Consider the following 17,068-nt stretch of genomic DNA (forward strand, 5'->3'; position numbering starts at 1 on the left):
CAGCACAATTGGAAAAGCATAGTCAGTGTCACTGAACTGTGCATGTAGAAACTTTTGAAATGGTGTATCTTTGGCTATGTGTATTTTCACCAAAAAAAAAAAAACTGAGAAGTTAGAGGGTTGATATGTTATGGGGTTGTTAACCAATGTCATAAAACAATATGTGTACTAGTGTTTCATGAGAAACTATTTGTTCTGTAAGCCTTCACCTGAAGTACAATAAAAAAGTAAAAAAAAAGTAAAGAATAAAATAAAATAAAAAAATGGGGGGAAAAAAAGAATGTTTGCCTTGAATATTGTGCTCTTTTTAAGATTTATCTTCAGACGATGAAATTCAAAATGGCAACTTGAAAAGTTTGCTGAGAAGCTTAGGGGGCAGTGAGTTTATTCTAAAGATGATGAAATAATTTGGAAAAGGACAGAGAAAGGTGGTACAACTTGAAGAATGTAACCACTGTCACTGAATTGTACATGTAGAAATTGTTGAATTGGTGTAGTTTTGTTGTATATATTTTCACCAAAAAAAAAAACAAAAGACTAAAACTTATACCCACATATGCATTGTAATTTCTTGAGGAAGTACTTAGCATCACTGCAACAAATGTTGGCAGATATACTAAATCATTTGGTCAGCCACTATCCAGAAATGAATGACTACTTTAGGGTGTGAGTTTATCGCGTTAGGTATCAGACAGGCTAGATTCTAACCACAGATATTCCACCGTAAGGATGTAACTGTAAAATGTAAGGACATAACTTAGTAATACTGTCACATTTATTCACTTAGATTTTCTGAAAAATCTAGCATGTGGCAGGCTCTTTACCAGTTGATTAATAGCAGACAACTGAAGAAAACACACATACAAAATTAACTGTCCTCAAAAACAAACAACATCCATGTGGAGGCACTTACCATACTCACTGCATTACATATGCTCCAGAAATACTAGTTTCCTTCCTTCCTGGACAGCTCTGTCACTCAAGTTTTGATCCAAGAGGTGGCAATCACAGTTTAGCAAGGGACATGTCCATGTTTCCATGTCACATGTATGTGTCTTCAGGGATCCAAGGAAGGGTTTCTAGTTTGCTTTCAATAACATATAAAGTTCAGGAAAAAAATAAAAATATACATTAAGTTAGAATATTTACAAAAATAAAAAATGGATATTTGAGGAACTAGCAAAGTGCAATATTGCACCTGCCATTTTTAACTATTCAAAGTTTTCACATGTCAAGCCAACATATTTTGTTGAAAATAACATGCTCTGAAGTCTAGTGAGGCACAGTGACTGGATTTCAGAGTCATTTTAAGCTCAAATTTTAAAATCATAATGGTCAGATAAGGTCCATTGTCATCACGAACCTAGCCAAGGCCTCTGCAATATATGTAATTTTTATCACAAGGTTATTTTACCTGTAGTGATTTATGTTTCTGTCCTAAATGCAGTTAACATGATTTTCAGTGTTATTTGGGACACTACTGCGTAGGACCCACACTGATGATGGGTCAGCAAATTCAGAACTCAAATTCTCTCTTCACTTCAGAGTCATCACCTAAGTTGGCAAAACGACATCACATGAAAGAGTTCCAACACACATACATCCCATTTCAGGCACAGAAGTCATTCTCCCACTACAGAAAACCCAGGATCATATTCCTTGCTTCATTTATTTAATAAAATGCACATACCAAGTATTACGTGTATGGCCAGTACCAAAGGGAATAAAACACACGAATAAGACAATCTAGCAATGTACTATCAGTTGGATGATAACACATTTTTAAAATTACACCTATTGATATAATAGAGGTTGTAACTGATTATTTGCAGATATCAATAAAAGTTTTATTTGAAGTGACTACAGTGTTTTTTCTGATCTTGAAAACAAGATTATGAAAATTCTAGACGAGATGCAGTATTATAAAATAATTAGATATGTAAATTTGTTCCCAACTGTAATATTATAATTAAAAGAAAGAAAGAAAACACCAGTCCATTAATTACAAGACTCTTAAACATTGATATGATTACATGATTAGGGGCCAGTGACTGCATGAAGATGGAGAATGCCTTAAATATCTTAGAAATCTTTTGTACCAAGTTCAGTTTAGCTATCATATTAACAGAGAATACCAGAAGGACTTCATAACCAACTACTAACATAGCGTAACTATTAAATCTCAGAATTCTATTTGAAAGTATTATTTAAATCACAATGAAAGTCTTAACAGATACGATATATGCAACATGTTTTTGGAGTAAGTTAATAAATATGTATACCTAGAAACCAGAAAGTTTTTGCCCTGTCATGTTTCAGATGAGGCACATACTGGTTTGAATTCAGGAATATACAAAGAATTCTAAGGGACACCAGACCCATAATTCTGATGTCTGAAATTTGATGATTGAAGACACATATCTCACTCTCTACATGCAATTTTATGAAAATTTGTATTCCAAGTGGTCTTCTAGTACATGACACAATCAGGGTTCTCAAAAAATTCAAGAAAGCGTCAAAGAGAATATTCAAGTGGCCAACAAGCACATGAAAGGATGCTCATTAGCATTCCCAGCCCATTGCCATTGAGTCTATTCCAACTCCTAGCAACCCTACAGGACAGAGTAGAACTGCCCCCATCGGGTTTCCAAGACTTTAAATCTTTACAGGAGCAAACTGCCACATCTTTCTCCCATGGAGTGGCTGGTGGGTTCGTACTGCAGCTAAGCGCTTAAGTGCTGGACAACCAGGGCTCCTTCATTAGCCATCAGGGAGATGCAAATCAAAACCACAATGACATACCATTTTATTCTCTATTAGAATGGCAATGATAAAAATGACTACCAATAGGTGTTGGATGTTTTAGAGAAACAGAAATCCTTAATCATTGCTGGCAGAAATGGTACAGCTGGTGGTAATGTACAATAAAATGGTGCAGAAACTGTAGGAAACATTTTGGTGATTTCTCAAAGTTGAACACAGAAGTACCACATGACTCAGCAATCTCAATGCTAGCTATATATCTAAGAGACAAAAACAGTTACACACACACTAATGTTGACTGCAGCACTATTCACAATAGTCAAAAGGTGGAAATAACTGAAATGTTCATCAACAGATGAATGCATAAACAAAACATGATACTTGCCTATACTGGGATATTACTCTGCCATAAAGAGAAATGTAGTTCTGATGCATGCTACAAGGATGAACCGTGAAATCATGCTGAGTCACAAAAGAATAGACACTGTATGTTCTCACTTACATGAAATAAGCAAAAGTTTAGAAACCAAAATTAGTGGTTTCCAAGGGTGGGAGCAAGGAGAAAAGGGGAGTTTTTTGCTTAGAGGGGAATGAGTTTATATTAACGATGATATAATAATTTGGGAAAGGAGAGCAAACCATGGTTGAACAACTTGAAGAATGTGATCAATGCTACAGCGTTATATGTAAAAATTGTTAGGAAAAAATTCCAGAAAGTTCTGTGCTGCGAATGGTATTATCACAAACCAAAATAGCCATTTGAAGTAAACACCTTGCCTAATCTGGAGTTCTTGTCATGCACCTCTAACTTGCAAAAGAAGGCATCTTTGGGCTAGGAACCATAGTCTCAGAAGACATTTAGGTCAATTGGCATATCATAATCCACAGAGACAACGTTCTACATCCTACCTTTGGTGAGTACCGACTGGGGTCTTAAAAGCTTGAGAGTAGCCATCTAAGAACAGTTGGTCTCTTCCTGTCTGAAGCAAAGAATAGTGAAGAAAATCAAAGACACAAGGGAACAATTTGTCCAAAAGACTAAAGGACCACATGAACCATGGCCTCCACTAGCCTGAGACCAGAAGAACTAGATGGTGCCTGGCTACCACTACCAACAGCTCTGACTGGGACCACAATAGTAGGTCATGGACAGAGAGAGAAATGTATAACAAAATTCAAAGTCATAAATCAGATCAGACTTACTGGTCTGAGAGAAACTGGTGAAACCCTTTGAAACTATCGCCCTTAAACATCCTTCAAACTTGGAACTGAAATCAATCACAGAGATCATATTATAGCCATACAATGGACAGGCCTATAAAACTAACAATACCATCAGTGAGGAATGTATACCTCAGAACAATCAACTATATGAGACCTAAAGGACAGCATTTGCCAAAAACAAACTTTAGGACTGTAGGGGCAGGAAATCTGGGTAAATGGACACATGGAACCCAGGGAGGGAGGGGGGAGAATGCTGACATATTCAGGGGTTTACGACCAATGTCACAAATTGGTGTAAACTGTTGAATGGGAAACTAATTTGTTCTATACACTTTTACCTAAACAAATATTCAAAAACAAATTCTATGGAGCAGTTCTACTCTGTAACACATGGGGTCGCCATGAGTCAGAATGGACTTGAAGGCAATGGATTTTTCACTTCTCTATAAAAGAAGCCTTTTCTTCTAACCCTAACCCGATGTTTGCAGATTTTATGGTCAGAGCACTCTCCCTACTGCAATAGACACCCCTACCCCAATAATCCTTTCAAATAAAGTCTCTCCTTACTAAAAATAAAAAAGAGGCCATCTTTAAAGAAGTGTTATACAACGGGTTTTCTTCATATATGATGCATGATCACACGTGCCAAAATCTGAATGCCATATATACCAGCAGACACACAAAAGGAGTAACGTTTTCCTTCCAAAAAGGAAAAAAGTTAACACAGATCACTGGGAAAAGTGGGTCCACACAGCAGACTGAGCAGAAAACATAGCTTCTTAGATATGATCCACACACTGTTTAGCGAGGAAAAACTATCTATCATCTTAGAGACAATTCTGTCCTAACAGAGTGGCTTTGTCTCCAGTGATCCAGATAAAACATCTTGGCTGGGGAGCTGAAATCAAAAGTTTTTGTTTATTTTGATGTTGTTGTTTTTTAACACTCACAAACTCAGAAAAAAGTGATGTCTCATCTGTATTAAAGAACTCTCCAAAACCAAGTAAGGCTTGACTATTTTATGTTCCTTACCTGATAGTTAATGGCCACCAATCCTAGAAACTACTCTGGTGGAAACACATAGTATTGGTGATAGCAACTGTCGTCTCTTCGAAGGTCCCTTTTTCTTGAGTGACTACCACTTCCGAGGATATAATTTAAAAGAAAGAAACAATGACGTGTATATACACAACCTCTGCTGGAGAAAGTGCAGTCTCAATCAGTCTACCAGTCTTAGGCTTACTATGGAGTTAACTTCAATCTCTAACCATAGACTTTGACAAGCTAACTCTTAACAGTCAACACGGGTGATCCACTCACTGCCTACTGAATGACCCTGAAAGCTTAGTAGTAAAACCTAAAAAAACTCCTTCCCCTTTCCTTTTAAAAATTACTTCATTGTTCAAAGACCAACTAAAATTGGATCTAGATACTTAGGCTATTTAACTAGAAGAGAGTATCTGTTCCTCTGAAGAATTCCAGTACCTTAATAAGTAAAGCAGTTGGGCATAATCAGAAACTGTACTGTAGCATACCAATTATCTTTTAAGTAATATAATGCATTATCTCAAATATGAAATCCCTCTGCCTCCTAGTACCCACGCTCTTTTTATCAGTTATTAATACTTACTTATTTCAGGTGATGATTCTTCCAGGATCAGACCATGTTCTATGGCCACATCAGGCACAATGGAGCCGTAAAAACTGATCACCTCAGGTAAACTTTCAAGAAAAAGGAGTAACTACTATTCCAAATGCTTTGATTCAATAAGCAGTGTCTGATTCAGTACTACAATTTCCCTTGGTATACAGGTGGCCTCACAATGCTTTTCATCTCATTTGCATTACCCCTCAGATAAAAGTAAGTGTGAACTAGGAGGTTAATGTGAATCTTAGCTTGACTTCTTAAATCTACCTGGTCATTAGTTTTCTTATCTGTAAAAGGTTATTGACCAGCACTGGTCAATGCACAAAGCGCAAGTTACGAAGCAAAAACGAGTGTATCATTTTATCATATGGACTAAAGAGAAAACGATTTAAATGAGTTGCTTAACAGGATTCACCTTACCCCTCACAACTTCAAGACCAGAAAAATCCCACTCTGACTTCAACAAAACCAACAGACACACACAAAAAAATTGTACACAGTACCTTGCAGTTTAATTGCTCTATGTATTTATTATTAGCTAATATTAATGCAGCAAAGAGGAGACAAAAAGCTCACGAACACTCTACACGGTTTTACACGACGCATTGCAGGGAAAAAGTGACTAAGAAGGATCAACAGTATCCTAGGGTCTTGGTGGACGCATTCCTGGGGGAGGTGGACCTAGAAAGAAAAGACATATCCGTAAAAAAAGAACAGACACGTATTCAGGGCTTGGCTGCCATCACTAGGCACACTATAATTGAGTAATCCCAAGAGCACCAGTGTGCCTACTCACCTCTAATTCCTGGTGGAGGGGGTCTCATTCCTGGAGGGGGCATGCCTATTGGGGTCCCTCGAGCCGGAGGAAGCCCAATCGGTGGGCCCATGGGTGGTCTCATACCAGGTGGAGGAGCCATAATGCCTACAAAAGGAAAATGACAGAAATAAAAGCCTCATAAATCAGCTCATCTAAGTTAACAGAATTCATTCCAAGATAATATTTAAATAAATGGGCCCAGATATCCATTACCCCTGTATCCCATCCTTAATTTAAAAGAGACTACAACTGTTTATTAAAAATCCAGTATCCTAAAGAGGGAAGCATAATCCCATGCTTCTAGCTAGGTACTTGGACTGGGCCTTAATATAGTATCTTCTTACCAAGAATATCTTTAGGCCTCATTCCCTCATAATGCTACAATCCCAAACCTGCTTCTTAAGAACCAAAATCTTCTACTACTTGTTCATCAATCCCTTACCTGGAGGTGGGGTTGCTCTGCCCACAGGTGGAGGTGGGGTTCCCCGACCTGGTGGGTACTGTGTCGGGGCTCCAGCAATGCTAGCAGTGGCAGCAACTGCAGCAGCTGCTACAGTGCCTCTTCCCTGGGGCGTCATTACCTGAGAAGGCATGACCAGAAAAACAGTGAAATTGAGGCCTACCTCATATCGTTCAAGCACAAAAAATAAATGGGGCTAATGACCCACTGAATTCTTAAAAAGTATGGCAATTTTGTACTTCTCCCATTATGCCCATTATTTTTAAATTAAAAAAACAAATAACTCTTGGTACACATTCTCCTTTAAACTTAATGAGCCCCTTTTCCATCTAATAAACCCTTTTGCATTTTCTCAAGCCTATTGTTTTCACTCATCAAGTAACAATAGTGGCAAGTTACTCTTACAAGGTGACTTTAAAGCACCAATGCCCACTCTACCTTCCTCCTCAGTGCCCTCTGCAGCATACGCTGCTTATGCAACACAGGATGAAGTCTCAAGTTTTAAATCTCCTCATCCTAAGGCTCTAGGCACTTCCTCCCAATAAAACAAAACCTCCTCCTGGTTCCTCACCTGTTGGGATGGGCCTCCAACCCCTCGGACAGGTCCTGCTAATCCAGCAGGAGCCTGGGGAATTGGGACCCCAGCTGGTACCCCTCTGCCAGCTGCCCTGCCAACTCCAGGGCCTCCTGCAGCTCCAGCTAGTGGAACCCGAGCAATGCCAGTCTGAAACAAAAAAGTTTTTAAAACTTGAAACCAAATTCTCAGTAGTCTTACTCACTCCTTCACTAACTTACTCCACCCCGTTCCCATTCCACCTGTGTCTTACTGGTTCTGTACTCAAAGGAATAAACGGGCAAGCGCACCTTGGAGGCATCTTGCAGATGCCTAAAATGTACATTATATTTGTCAAATTGTGGAAATGTGTATTTTTATGATCATACAAAGAGAAAGTAAATTAACAACTCCTACTCTTATCCACATACTGAACAGTACAGAGAATAATTTATCATAAAACCCATAATCTCTAAATACAAAGAAGAAGTGACATCAAGTGTTAAGCACATTTTCACTGACAAAGATGTACTATACGGGGCCTCTGTCATGCCCTAATGTAACAGACATCTCCAATAAAGTAATGTTCTTCCACATGAAAGTTCCGTCCTGCTCTACATCTTACATCTTTGGGGGGTGGCCCCTCCACAGTCATGGAAACCAAGTTCTCCCCACGCAGCAACACCAGACCCAAAACCCGTTTTTCTTCACGCTCTGGCTGCTTCGCATTCTTTGGCCTATAAATCAGAAGTAAATTTCAGTGAGATAAGTTAGGATCTCTACTCAAATTATTTACGTAACTTACTTGTGCATCACGAAGTAAAAATTAAGACAATAACTGATGCCAAGAAGCTCATTTAAACAGAAGACAGCTACTGAGCTGTGATAAAATTAACACCTAGACTCAGCTGATATGCAAACACTAGGTACAGCAGGGTGAATGGTGAAGCTCTTTTCCTATTAAACTTGCAGTCCTTTCCAGAATATTCCTTGACATTACACTTGAGCAAAACTAATTTCTTCATTATAAAACAAATGCAATGACACGGTAAGCCTTTTAAGACAGTCCAAACTGAAACCTCATTGTATATTTATTTTAAGATGGGAAATAAATGTTTAAATAATTTTTTTAACTAAGGTAAATCTTATTGACATGTCAAGGAACTGAAATAATGAATGGGACAGTAACAGGCAGAAGAAGAGGGCATACAAAATGGTAATGAAGAAGTATTTAGAATCAGAGATACCTGTGTATTCCTGAGCTTACCATTTACTATGTAACTTTGGAAAATTAAATTCTCATCCTAGTTTCTTCAAATGTAAGCAGGAAAAATCAGATTAACATCTTTTCATACACGCATGAGGTTTAAACCACACTGAACACGTAAAAGTAACCGTTACAATGCCATTTCCTAAATCTCATTAGTTGTTATCAGCGAATAATGCACACTGAAGCATTAAGTACATGTAATTATTCCCATAACTTGGTCAAGAAAGGAGAAACAGAAATTGAAAATATGCCCAAAGCTCTCAAATACCTTCTTTGGTATTTACCACTACCATAAGGTTTTTTTTAATGCTTTTCAGCAGAAAGGTGGTTTAAACAAAAAAATAAAAATAACATTGAGGTATCTACCATCCTAGCACTTTTGAAATGATCCACCTTGGTATACAGGAAGGAAACTGAGAATAAATGAAAGAGGAACAACAACGAAAATGTTACAAATTCTATTCGTTCAAATTTAACTGAGAAGAACTGACCTCAGCAGGCACAAGCGGTCAAACATCACTTTTTTTTATATTTTAAAACTCAAAGTGAAATGGACATTAAATGTTAAAATGTTTGACAGTATATCACCAACTGTGGGAATAGAGGAAATCAAGCTGAGACTCAAAGGTGATGCCTTACAGGCCACCACCCAAATATTCTGAATGAAAAACTCAACTGAGTAGAGGTAGGAAGACACTAACATCTATCAATTTCTCCTACCAATTAGTCTTGTTGCTAAAAATGACAGATAGTACAAGGATACCCTATTAGAGGAAGGTGGCCAAGCACAAGTGCAAAGCAGACAGTCCAACAGAGGTGATTATTCTAGGAGTAAGTGAGATTATCCTCAAAGGTAAGTGAGCAGAGGAGGTTGGGGATCAACACAAAATGAACACTTAACACAATTCAGACAAAACAAGGGGCTTACTGAAAGGCTGCACTGAACAAATGCCAGAACTGGCATGGACTCTTGTAATTATGTCCCCATTCCTCAACCATGAGGAAAAAATGTTATTTTCTATTTCATCCAACATGCCCTCAGTTTGAAAGACTGCCACAAAAGCCAATCTGTCAACAACATTTTTCTCAATTAAAAAAAAAATACACAAAAATGTAATTTGGTATTTTGATCATACTATACAGTCTGATCACGGATCAGTAAATTTATGATTGTTTTTGCAAATTTGAAATAGTTCTGTAGCTACAAAGACTCTAAGACTGGGAGACTCTGCAGCTATTTGAAGATGAGGCCCAAGGTTAGACACTTTTTCCCCACCTCCTTCAGTTACCCTCGGTAATCCCTACTCCTGCTCTGGCCTTGGCTTCCCACTGCCTCTGCCCACATGCTCTTTACCCAAATAGGTCCTTCTTACTTGATCTTCCTGAACTCATCACAATCACAGAGGATTAAGTTCATATGCTTGTCAAAAGCCTTAAAGGTGCCAATGAAGATTCGGCCATCTTGCAGGATACATCTCATCCTATAGTCAATGTGCTGCAGCATCTTGCTGCTCTTGCCCACGGTCTGCAAGGAGTAAAATAAGAGTCAATAATCAGCGTGTTCACAGCCTAGTTTTCTATGCCACTCGAGTCTATTCCCTATTCCTATACCAACCGCAAACTGGTTTCTTTCACCAAGTAAATCTCTCCTCCTTTCCCCAACGTCCTTCACACCTAGTCTACATCTGAATCCAGTTCCCTTCTATAGCTCCATCATTCTAATCCCATTCTTTTCCCAATTCATATCCAAATCTCACCCTCTTACAGAAAACTTCACCCTATCTCTTTTTCTCTCCTCTCCAAGTTTTGGTTTTTTTGTTTTTACTATTAACAGGGTGGAGCAGTGGTTAAGAGCTTGGCTGCTAACCAAAAGATAGGCAGTTCAAATCCACCAGCCATTCTTGGAAACCCTATGGGGGCATTTCTACTCTGTCCTTACAGGGTCTCTATGAGTCGCAATCGACTCGAGGGCAACAGGTATTAATAGGGTTAGGATACTGTATCCTTCTCCAGACTGCTTTCATCTATACTGAGCCCCAAATTCCTCCATTTTCAAAGTTGATGTTATGTATACTGCAATCTGGCCAAATAGTCTATCTTCAGGATGGTTATAATCATGACCAAAAACTCTCCTGTATTTTCTCACAACAAAATGGTTTGCAAACCTTTTTACTACTACAATACGACACATCACTCATCTTCAGCTGTTACTCTAATTCAATGAGAATCCACCTCTACAGACTGATTTCTGATTTTTAACATTCAGAACCTAAAATCAACCCACATCCTGGGGCAAACCATTGTTTTAAACCCTTGCAGCAATTTCCCACCCCTCTCTCCTAATCATCACCTTACCATGATTGCTGTTCTGCCAAATCCAACGTCCTCAGTGTTTCTGGATCCTTAAGACCTAGGGGAAGGCTACAGATAAAGGTATGATGTAGATTCTCCTATAAACAATGCAAGCTGGGCAGAAGCTTCAAACAGTAGATGGAGCCTGCAGAGGAAAGCATGTTCTAGCTGCACTATGATCTACCATGTTTTAAAACAGGCAGATAATTATGCATGAAAACCACAAAAGACATATTAAAAATATTCCTACTCCCATGTTCCCACAACCACCAAGGGACCTCCCTAATTCACTATTCCCTCATCTTAACTCTCATATTTAACAAAATTCATTTAATTTTATATTGCCTAGAAAGTCTTACATGTGCCAAAAATAAGCTTCATTTTCTATCCCAAAATTTACTATTTTCTCTTTCCCTACTTATTTAAGCTAATGATTCATTTTTTCTCTGGTCTAAAATTAATACCAAGTCAACTCTACATCAACATTTTGATATTCAATTTTCTCCATTTCAATTACCACTATATTAATTCAAACATTCGTGGTTTTTTTAGTTTGTTTGTTTTGTGTTTAGCCATACCACCTAATAATGCACTTAAATTCTTCCAACTGAAATGTTCCCTTCTCCCTATAGCTCCATCAAAATAATGTTAGCTACTCTTTATTTACCAAGAGCCAAGTTTATTACTACATACCTGCTTAAATCTTCCCTGTCAAAAGGGTGAATACAACTAATGACATATATGTCGGAATATGGCAACTTCCACACTCATCAAGGAAACACACGTTTTAACAATAATTTATCCTTTTCCCTATTATGTTAAAAAAAATGCTCCTTCTAAACATGGCTACCAAATCTAGGCTGAACTGGTTGTTACAAAGCTTCAAACTGCGACTTATTAAAAAACACACACAAATAATTACATTTTTAACAGAAGTTTAGATTTATGCATAAAAGTAGCACAGCATTATAACAAAATCTGCTATAACTACTTTTAACAATGCAACCGTTTCCAATATTATTATACCTTCACTGCTTTCAATACTGGAAACAAGAAAAGTAAACTGGTTATTTATGTCACTGAATTGTACATGTAAACTTGATTAAAATGGCAGCTGTTTATTTTACCACAATAAAGAAAAAGGAAACTGGTTAAACAAAGGATGTTAAAAGAAATTAATTTAAACTGTAATAACAAACTGTAGAAACATCAAAACAATAAAGAGAAATAACGTTTTGAGGACACTGTTTGCCATGTGGAGTCATATGGTAATAGATCTGAAGAGAACACAAAGTAATAGTTCAGTAATGGCGGTAAGATGCAGGAGAGATGTTTTCCCTCTAATTCACAAAATTTTATGTCAATTAAATAAATTTTTATGAGAACTTGGACGGTACCAGACTGTCTAAACAACCTCCTGATGTCGCTTCTATTTGGAACATTTCCTGCAAAACAATCTGTCCATATCTCAACACACTGTCCAACTGACTAATCTCTATACGAATACCTCTTCTCCCATCAACCAGACTTATGTTCTCAAGAGTACAAGAATTATGTCCTTACAGATACTTAAATGCCTAGCACCCCAGGGGAATCCAATATTTCCATGAATTAAGGTTTTACATAAACATTATACTTAAATATCTCAAAAGGAGTATACTAATCAGCAGCCTGAAGACTCTCAAATGCAGTTTCTGACCCAAACTCAAGTTTAACACCTAGACAATCTATATTCTGAATATTGTCTTACAATTCTTTATATTGCAGAGTCCAAACCATACCACCTATATATAAAACTCAACCTTTCTTGTCATGAAAGCTCCACAGACACATCCAAACTCCCTGAGGGACTGAATTGCTCGGCGGAGGTCTGTGGGGACCATGGTCTCAGGGAACATCTAGCTCAATTGGCATAACACAGTTTATAAAGACAACGTTCTACATTCTACCTTGGTGAGTAGCATCTGGGGTCTTAAAAGCCTGTGAGCAGCCATCTAAGACACTCCACTGGGTCTCACCCCTTCGGGAGCAAGGGAGAATGAAGAGAACAGGATACAAGGAAAAGATTAGCCCAAAAGACTAATAGATCACAGCTACCAAGGCCTCCACCAGACTGAGTCCAGAACAGCTAGATGGTACCTGGCTACCACCCGACTGCTCTGACCGGGATCACAACAGAGGGTCCTGGACAGAGCTGGAGAAGGATGTAGAACAAAATTCTAACACACAAAAAAAGACCAGATTTACTGGCTTGACAGATTGGAGAAACCCTGAGAGTATGGCCCCTGGACACACTTTTAGCTCAGTGGTAAAGTCACTCCCGAGGTTCACCGTTCAGCTGGGAACTGGACAGCCCCATAAAACAAAACGGGACTAATGAGGCACAGCAGTCCAGGGACAAGGACTAGATAGCAGGAGGTGACAGGAAAGCTGGTAATAGGGAACCAAAGATTGAGAAAGGACAGTGTTGACATGTTGTGGGGATGTTAACCATTGTGTGTACTGTTTAATGAGAAAGTATTTTGTTCTGTAAACCTTCATCTAAAGTAAAAAAAAACAAACAAACACAGAATTATCTATGTGAGATCAAACTGCCAACAGCAACTCAAAAGGTTTGATGGGAAGCCCAGGGGACAATGAGTTGACAGTGAGTTGAAGACAATGGTGATGGAATAATTTGGAAGAGGATAGCGAGAATAGCAGCACAACTGGAAGAACGTAATCGATGTCACTGAATTGTACATGTAGAAATTATTGAAATGGTGTATCTTTGGCTATGTATATTTTCACCCAAAAAAAGAAAAGGTCCTCCAAGGTCGAGAAGGGAGTGTTGACATGTCACGGGGTTGTTAACCGATGTTATAAAACAATATGTGAACTGTTTAATGAGAAACTATTTGTTCTGTAAACCTTCAACTAAAGCACAATAAAAAAAATTTTTTTTTAAAAACTCAACCTTTCTTCTCTTCTCAAATACAGAAACACTTGTTTGGCAATTCCCATTTTTATAACACTGTATCTATTAAGCCTTGGAACCCGGAGCAAACCTAGAGACAAAACAACAGACTAGTGGTTGCCTGGTGCTGGGGTAGAAATAGAGAATGGCTGAAAATAGGAACACTGGATCTTATTGGGGTGATAGAAGTAGTCTAAAATTACCTTGTTACAATGGGTGTTCAATTATGTAAATTTACTAAAAAGTCTAGATTTGTATACACCTCTGTGAAATATCTAGAATAAGCAAATGCAGAAACAGAAGTTTATCCATGGTTACCAGGGATATGGGTGAGGGAGGAATGGAGAATTATTGCTTAAGGGGTACTGAGTTTCTGTTTGGGGTGAAGCATAACATTTGGAAATAGACAGTAGTGATGGTTGCACAATACAGTAAATAAAATTAATATCACTGACTTGAACAATAATACTAAAAATGGCAAATATTATGTTATGTGTGTATATGTATATATACACATATATAACCACCACAAGAAAATCATACAAGAGTTGGTAATTTTATGGTACCGAAAACTATGCATCAAAAAACTTTTAAAGGGAGTTCCGGCAAAATGGCACTCCAGGCAGAAGCACCACGCCGTCCCTCCACAGCAAAGATCCGAAAAACTAGGCCAAACAGAGAATACAACAATCCTGAAACCCTAAAACATCAAATAAAGAGATAAAGAACTCAGCCAACCACCAAATGGAGTTAGAAAAACTGACAGAGAACGGAGAGCGAGGAGAGATTCATACAGAGGTCCCCTACCAGCTAATGCAGCGCAGATCTGCCATCTTGGACTCCTACTAGAGACCAGCAAACGGGGTATGAGAAACCAGCCTCGCGGAGCGTCCAATGGGAGACAAAACAGCCGGTAATTTGCAATATACACTTTCCCAACACCCACCCTTCTTCACCCCGACTCGGCCTCCTCTGCTTCCCGCAGCCACAATCTCTTGACCGGGAAACACCGGCTGCTTGGATTCCACACACCCGAACAGGCCGGCTCTCAGAGTGCCATTTGTTGGCTGCTGTTGTTGCTTTTTTCCACTTCTTTTGATTTCTTCCTTGCCTCTCATCACCTCCCCCTCCTTTCGCTCAAATACCTGGCTCCGTGCACCATCTTTGATTCTTCCTGAGGGGCTGCAGAGCTCCGTTCGAGTGTGGAACTGCTGCCCAGTCTGGGCGGCCACGCTGATGGGATCCTACGGCTTTTGTTTGTTTGTTTGTTTTCTTTTCGTTTTTTTGAGTTGGGAGCCCTTTCTGGCCGTGCAGTGCTGTGTGGCGGGGGGACTTTCCCACCGGCTTGCACAGACGTGCAGAGGGATCCCTGAAGGCATTTCTTTCTTCGCTGTTTTTTTTTTTCTGTTTTTGGGGGTACCGTTCTTGTTTTTTTTTTTAATTTGTTTTATTTTCTTTTCCCTCTTTTTTCCTTTTTGTCTTTCTTCATTGCTCAGTTTCTCGTCTCTCTATATCTTCCTTCTCTTTCTGTTCCCTGAAATCCTGGCACTGAATACCTCTACACCTTCTAGCCAGGCTGTACTGCCATACCTGAGAGCGACATCCCCAGACCTTCTAGCTGGACCGGTGGGATCACTGTGAACTTTGCGGTCCTTTAACGTTTCCGATTTTTATTTATTCATTCTTTTCTTTCCTTTCCTTCCTCTTCCCCTTTCTGTTTTTCTCAATTTCATAGTCTCTCATTTCTCCACTCAAACAGCAAGCTCCCCTAGCATTCTTTTTTGTTTGTTTGTATGTTTTTGGCTCCTGTTCCTCTCTCCTCTCTCCCGTATCCACCTTAGCTCCACACATAACAATCTCCCTGCTGCATCCTGCCTACCTGCACCGTGCGCTTGACATCACACCACCAAGCAGCACAGCCACGGCCTACTGGAACCTGCCCTACACTGATTACCGACCCGCTCTGGTGGCTGTAGTAAGTGCCACAAACACCCCGTCCCAGTAACTCCTCTTCAGCTAGACCTGCCCTGCCGTACCATATCTGAGTGACTGACCCTGCCAATTGGAGAAGGGGGCAAAAAGTATTGTGCCCACAAACGAGCAAACAACAAAGAACACACAGTCCGCCTCCTAAGACACAGTCAAATTTAAAAAACAAACAAAAAAAGGGATGAAACAAACAAATCTACAAGCAGTAAACGTGAAAAATAAATACTAAATGCCCCGAAGACATCAGACAATACCAAAACATTTACAAAAACAGGACAGCATGGTTCCAGTACGCATCCAAAATAAAACACCACATGACTCACCAGTGGAAGAAAATGCACTAGAACTACCTGAGAGGGAATTCAAATTTCTAATACTCAGAATTCTCCAAGAGCTGAGGCAAAAAGCTGACAAACATGAGGAAAAAATAGACTAACTCATGGAAAATACAGACAAAAAACTGGAAGAATTCAGGAAAATAATGCAGGAACAAAATGCCAAAATAAATTCACAAATAAAAATTATACAAAAACAACAATTAGAAATCAAAAAGATAAACAACAAGATTTCAGAAATAGACAGGGCCATAGAAGGGCTGAGAAGCAGATCTGAAACGCTGAAAGACAGGATCAGTGGAATTGAAGACGAACACTTGGATACATGTCTGTTTCAGGAAAACTCAGAAAAAGAGACCAAAGAAAAATGAAGAGACCCTAAGAGTTATGTGGGATACAATCAAAAGCAAAAATTTGCAAGTGATTGGAATTCCAGAACACAGGGAGAAAACAAAAAACACGGAGAGGATCATTGAAGAAATGATGACAGAAAACTTCCCCAATATCATGTAAGATGAAAAGCTGGCCATCCAAGAAGCTCAAAGAACCCCATATAGGAGAGACCCCAAAAGAAAATCACCAAGGCATATCATAATCACACTCGTCAAAACCAAAGACAGACAAAGAATCCTGAGTGCAGCTCGTAAAAAACAAGAAGTCACATACAGAGGAAAAAAAATAAGACTAAGCTCAGATTATTC

The 17,068-nt window shown here is 38.9% G+C and overlaps 2 protein-coding genes and 1 non-coding gene across 7 annotated transcripts in view; all 3 read right to left on the reverse strand.

Annotated features, from left to right (window-relative positions):
- Positions 1-1,292: 1,292 nt before the first annotated feature.
- On the reverse strand, positions 1,293-1,364 carry LOC111819827 (small nucleolar RNA SNORD107). Its single transcript, XR_002823404.1, has one exon. It is a non-coding gene; the product is annotated as a small nucleolar RNA SNORD107 (small nucleolar RNA).
- A 4,778-nt stretch (positions 1,365-6,142) lies between these two features.
- The window catches only part of SNRPN (small nuclear ribonucleoprotein polypeptide N), a 43,976-nt gene continuing 33,050 nt past the window's right edge, over positions 6,143-17,068 (reverse strand). Inside the window, exons 4-10 of one of the 4 annotated variants that reach the window (XM_023727850.1) lie at positions 11,091-11,232; positions 10,109-10,260; positions 8,091-8,202; positions 7,484-7,636; positions 6,895-7,033; positions 6,432-6,557; positions 6,143-6,316 (exon numbers count right to left, since the gene is read on the reverse strand). In XM_023727850.1, coding sequence (XP_023583618.1) covers positions 6,279-6,316; positions 6,432-6,557; positions 6,895-7,033; positions 7,484-7,636; positions 8,091-8,202; positions 10,109-10,260; positions 11,091-11,093 — 723 coding nt within the window. In that variant the 5' untranslated portion in view covers positions 11,094-11,232 and the 3' untranslated portion in view covers positions 6,143-6,278. The remainder of the gene's footprint in view (positions 6,317-6,431; positions 6,558-6,894; positions 7,034-7,483; positions 7,637-8,090; positions 8,203-10,108; positions 10,261-11,090; positions 11,233-17,068) is intronic. The other 3 variants (XM_023727851.1, XM_023727852.1, XM_023727853.1) reach the window with 3 other exon arrangements.
- The window catches only part of SNURF (SNRPN upstream open reading frame), a 44,020-nt gene continuing 33,097 nt past the window's right edge, over positions 6,146-17,068 (reverse strand). Inside the window, exons 4-10 of one of the 2 annotated variants that reach the window (XM_023727854.1) lie at positions 11,091-11,232; positions 10,109-10,260; positions 8,091-8,202; positions 7,484-7,636; positions 6,895-7,033; positions 6,432-6,557; positions 6,146-6,316 (exon numbers count right to left, since the gene is read on the reverse strand). The gene's annotated coding sequence lies outside the window, so the exon portion shown is untranslated. Of the gene's footprint in view, positions 6,317-6,431; positions 6,558-6,894; positions 7,034-7,483; positions 7,637-8,090; positions 8,203-10,108; positions 10,261-11,090; positions 11,233-17,068 lie in introns of those variants that run through there. The other variant, XM_023727855.1, reaches the window with a different exon arrangement.

Source organism: Trichechus manatus, unplaced genomic scaffold (genome assembly GCF_000243295.1).
Source record: "Trichechus manatus latirostris isolate Lorelei unplaced genomic scaffold, TriManLat1.0 scaffold00019, whole genome shotgun sequence".
Classification (NCBI taxonomy): Eukaryota; Metazoa; Chordata; class Mammalia; order Sirenia; family Trichechidae; genus Trichechus; species Trichechus manatus.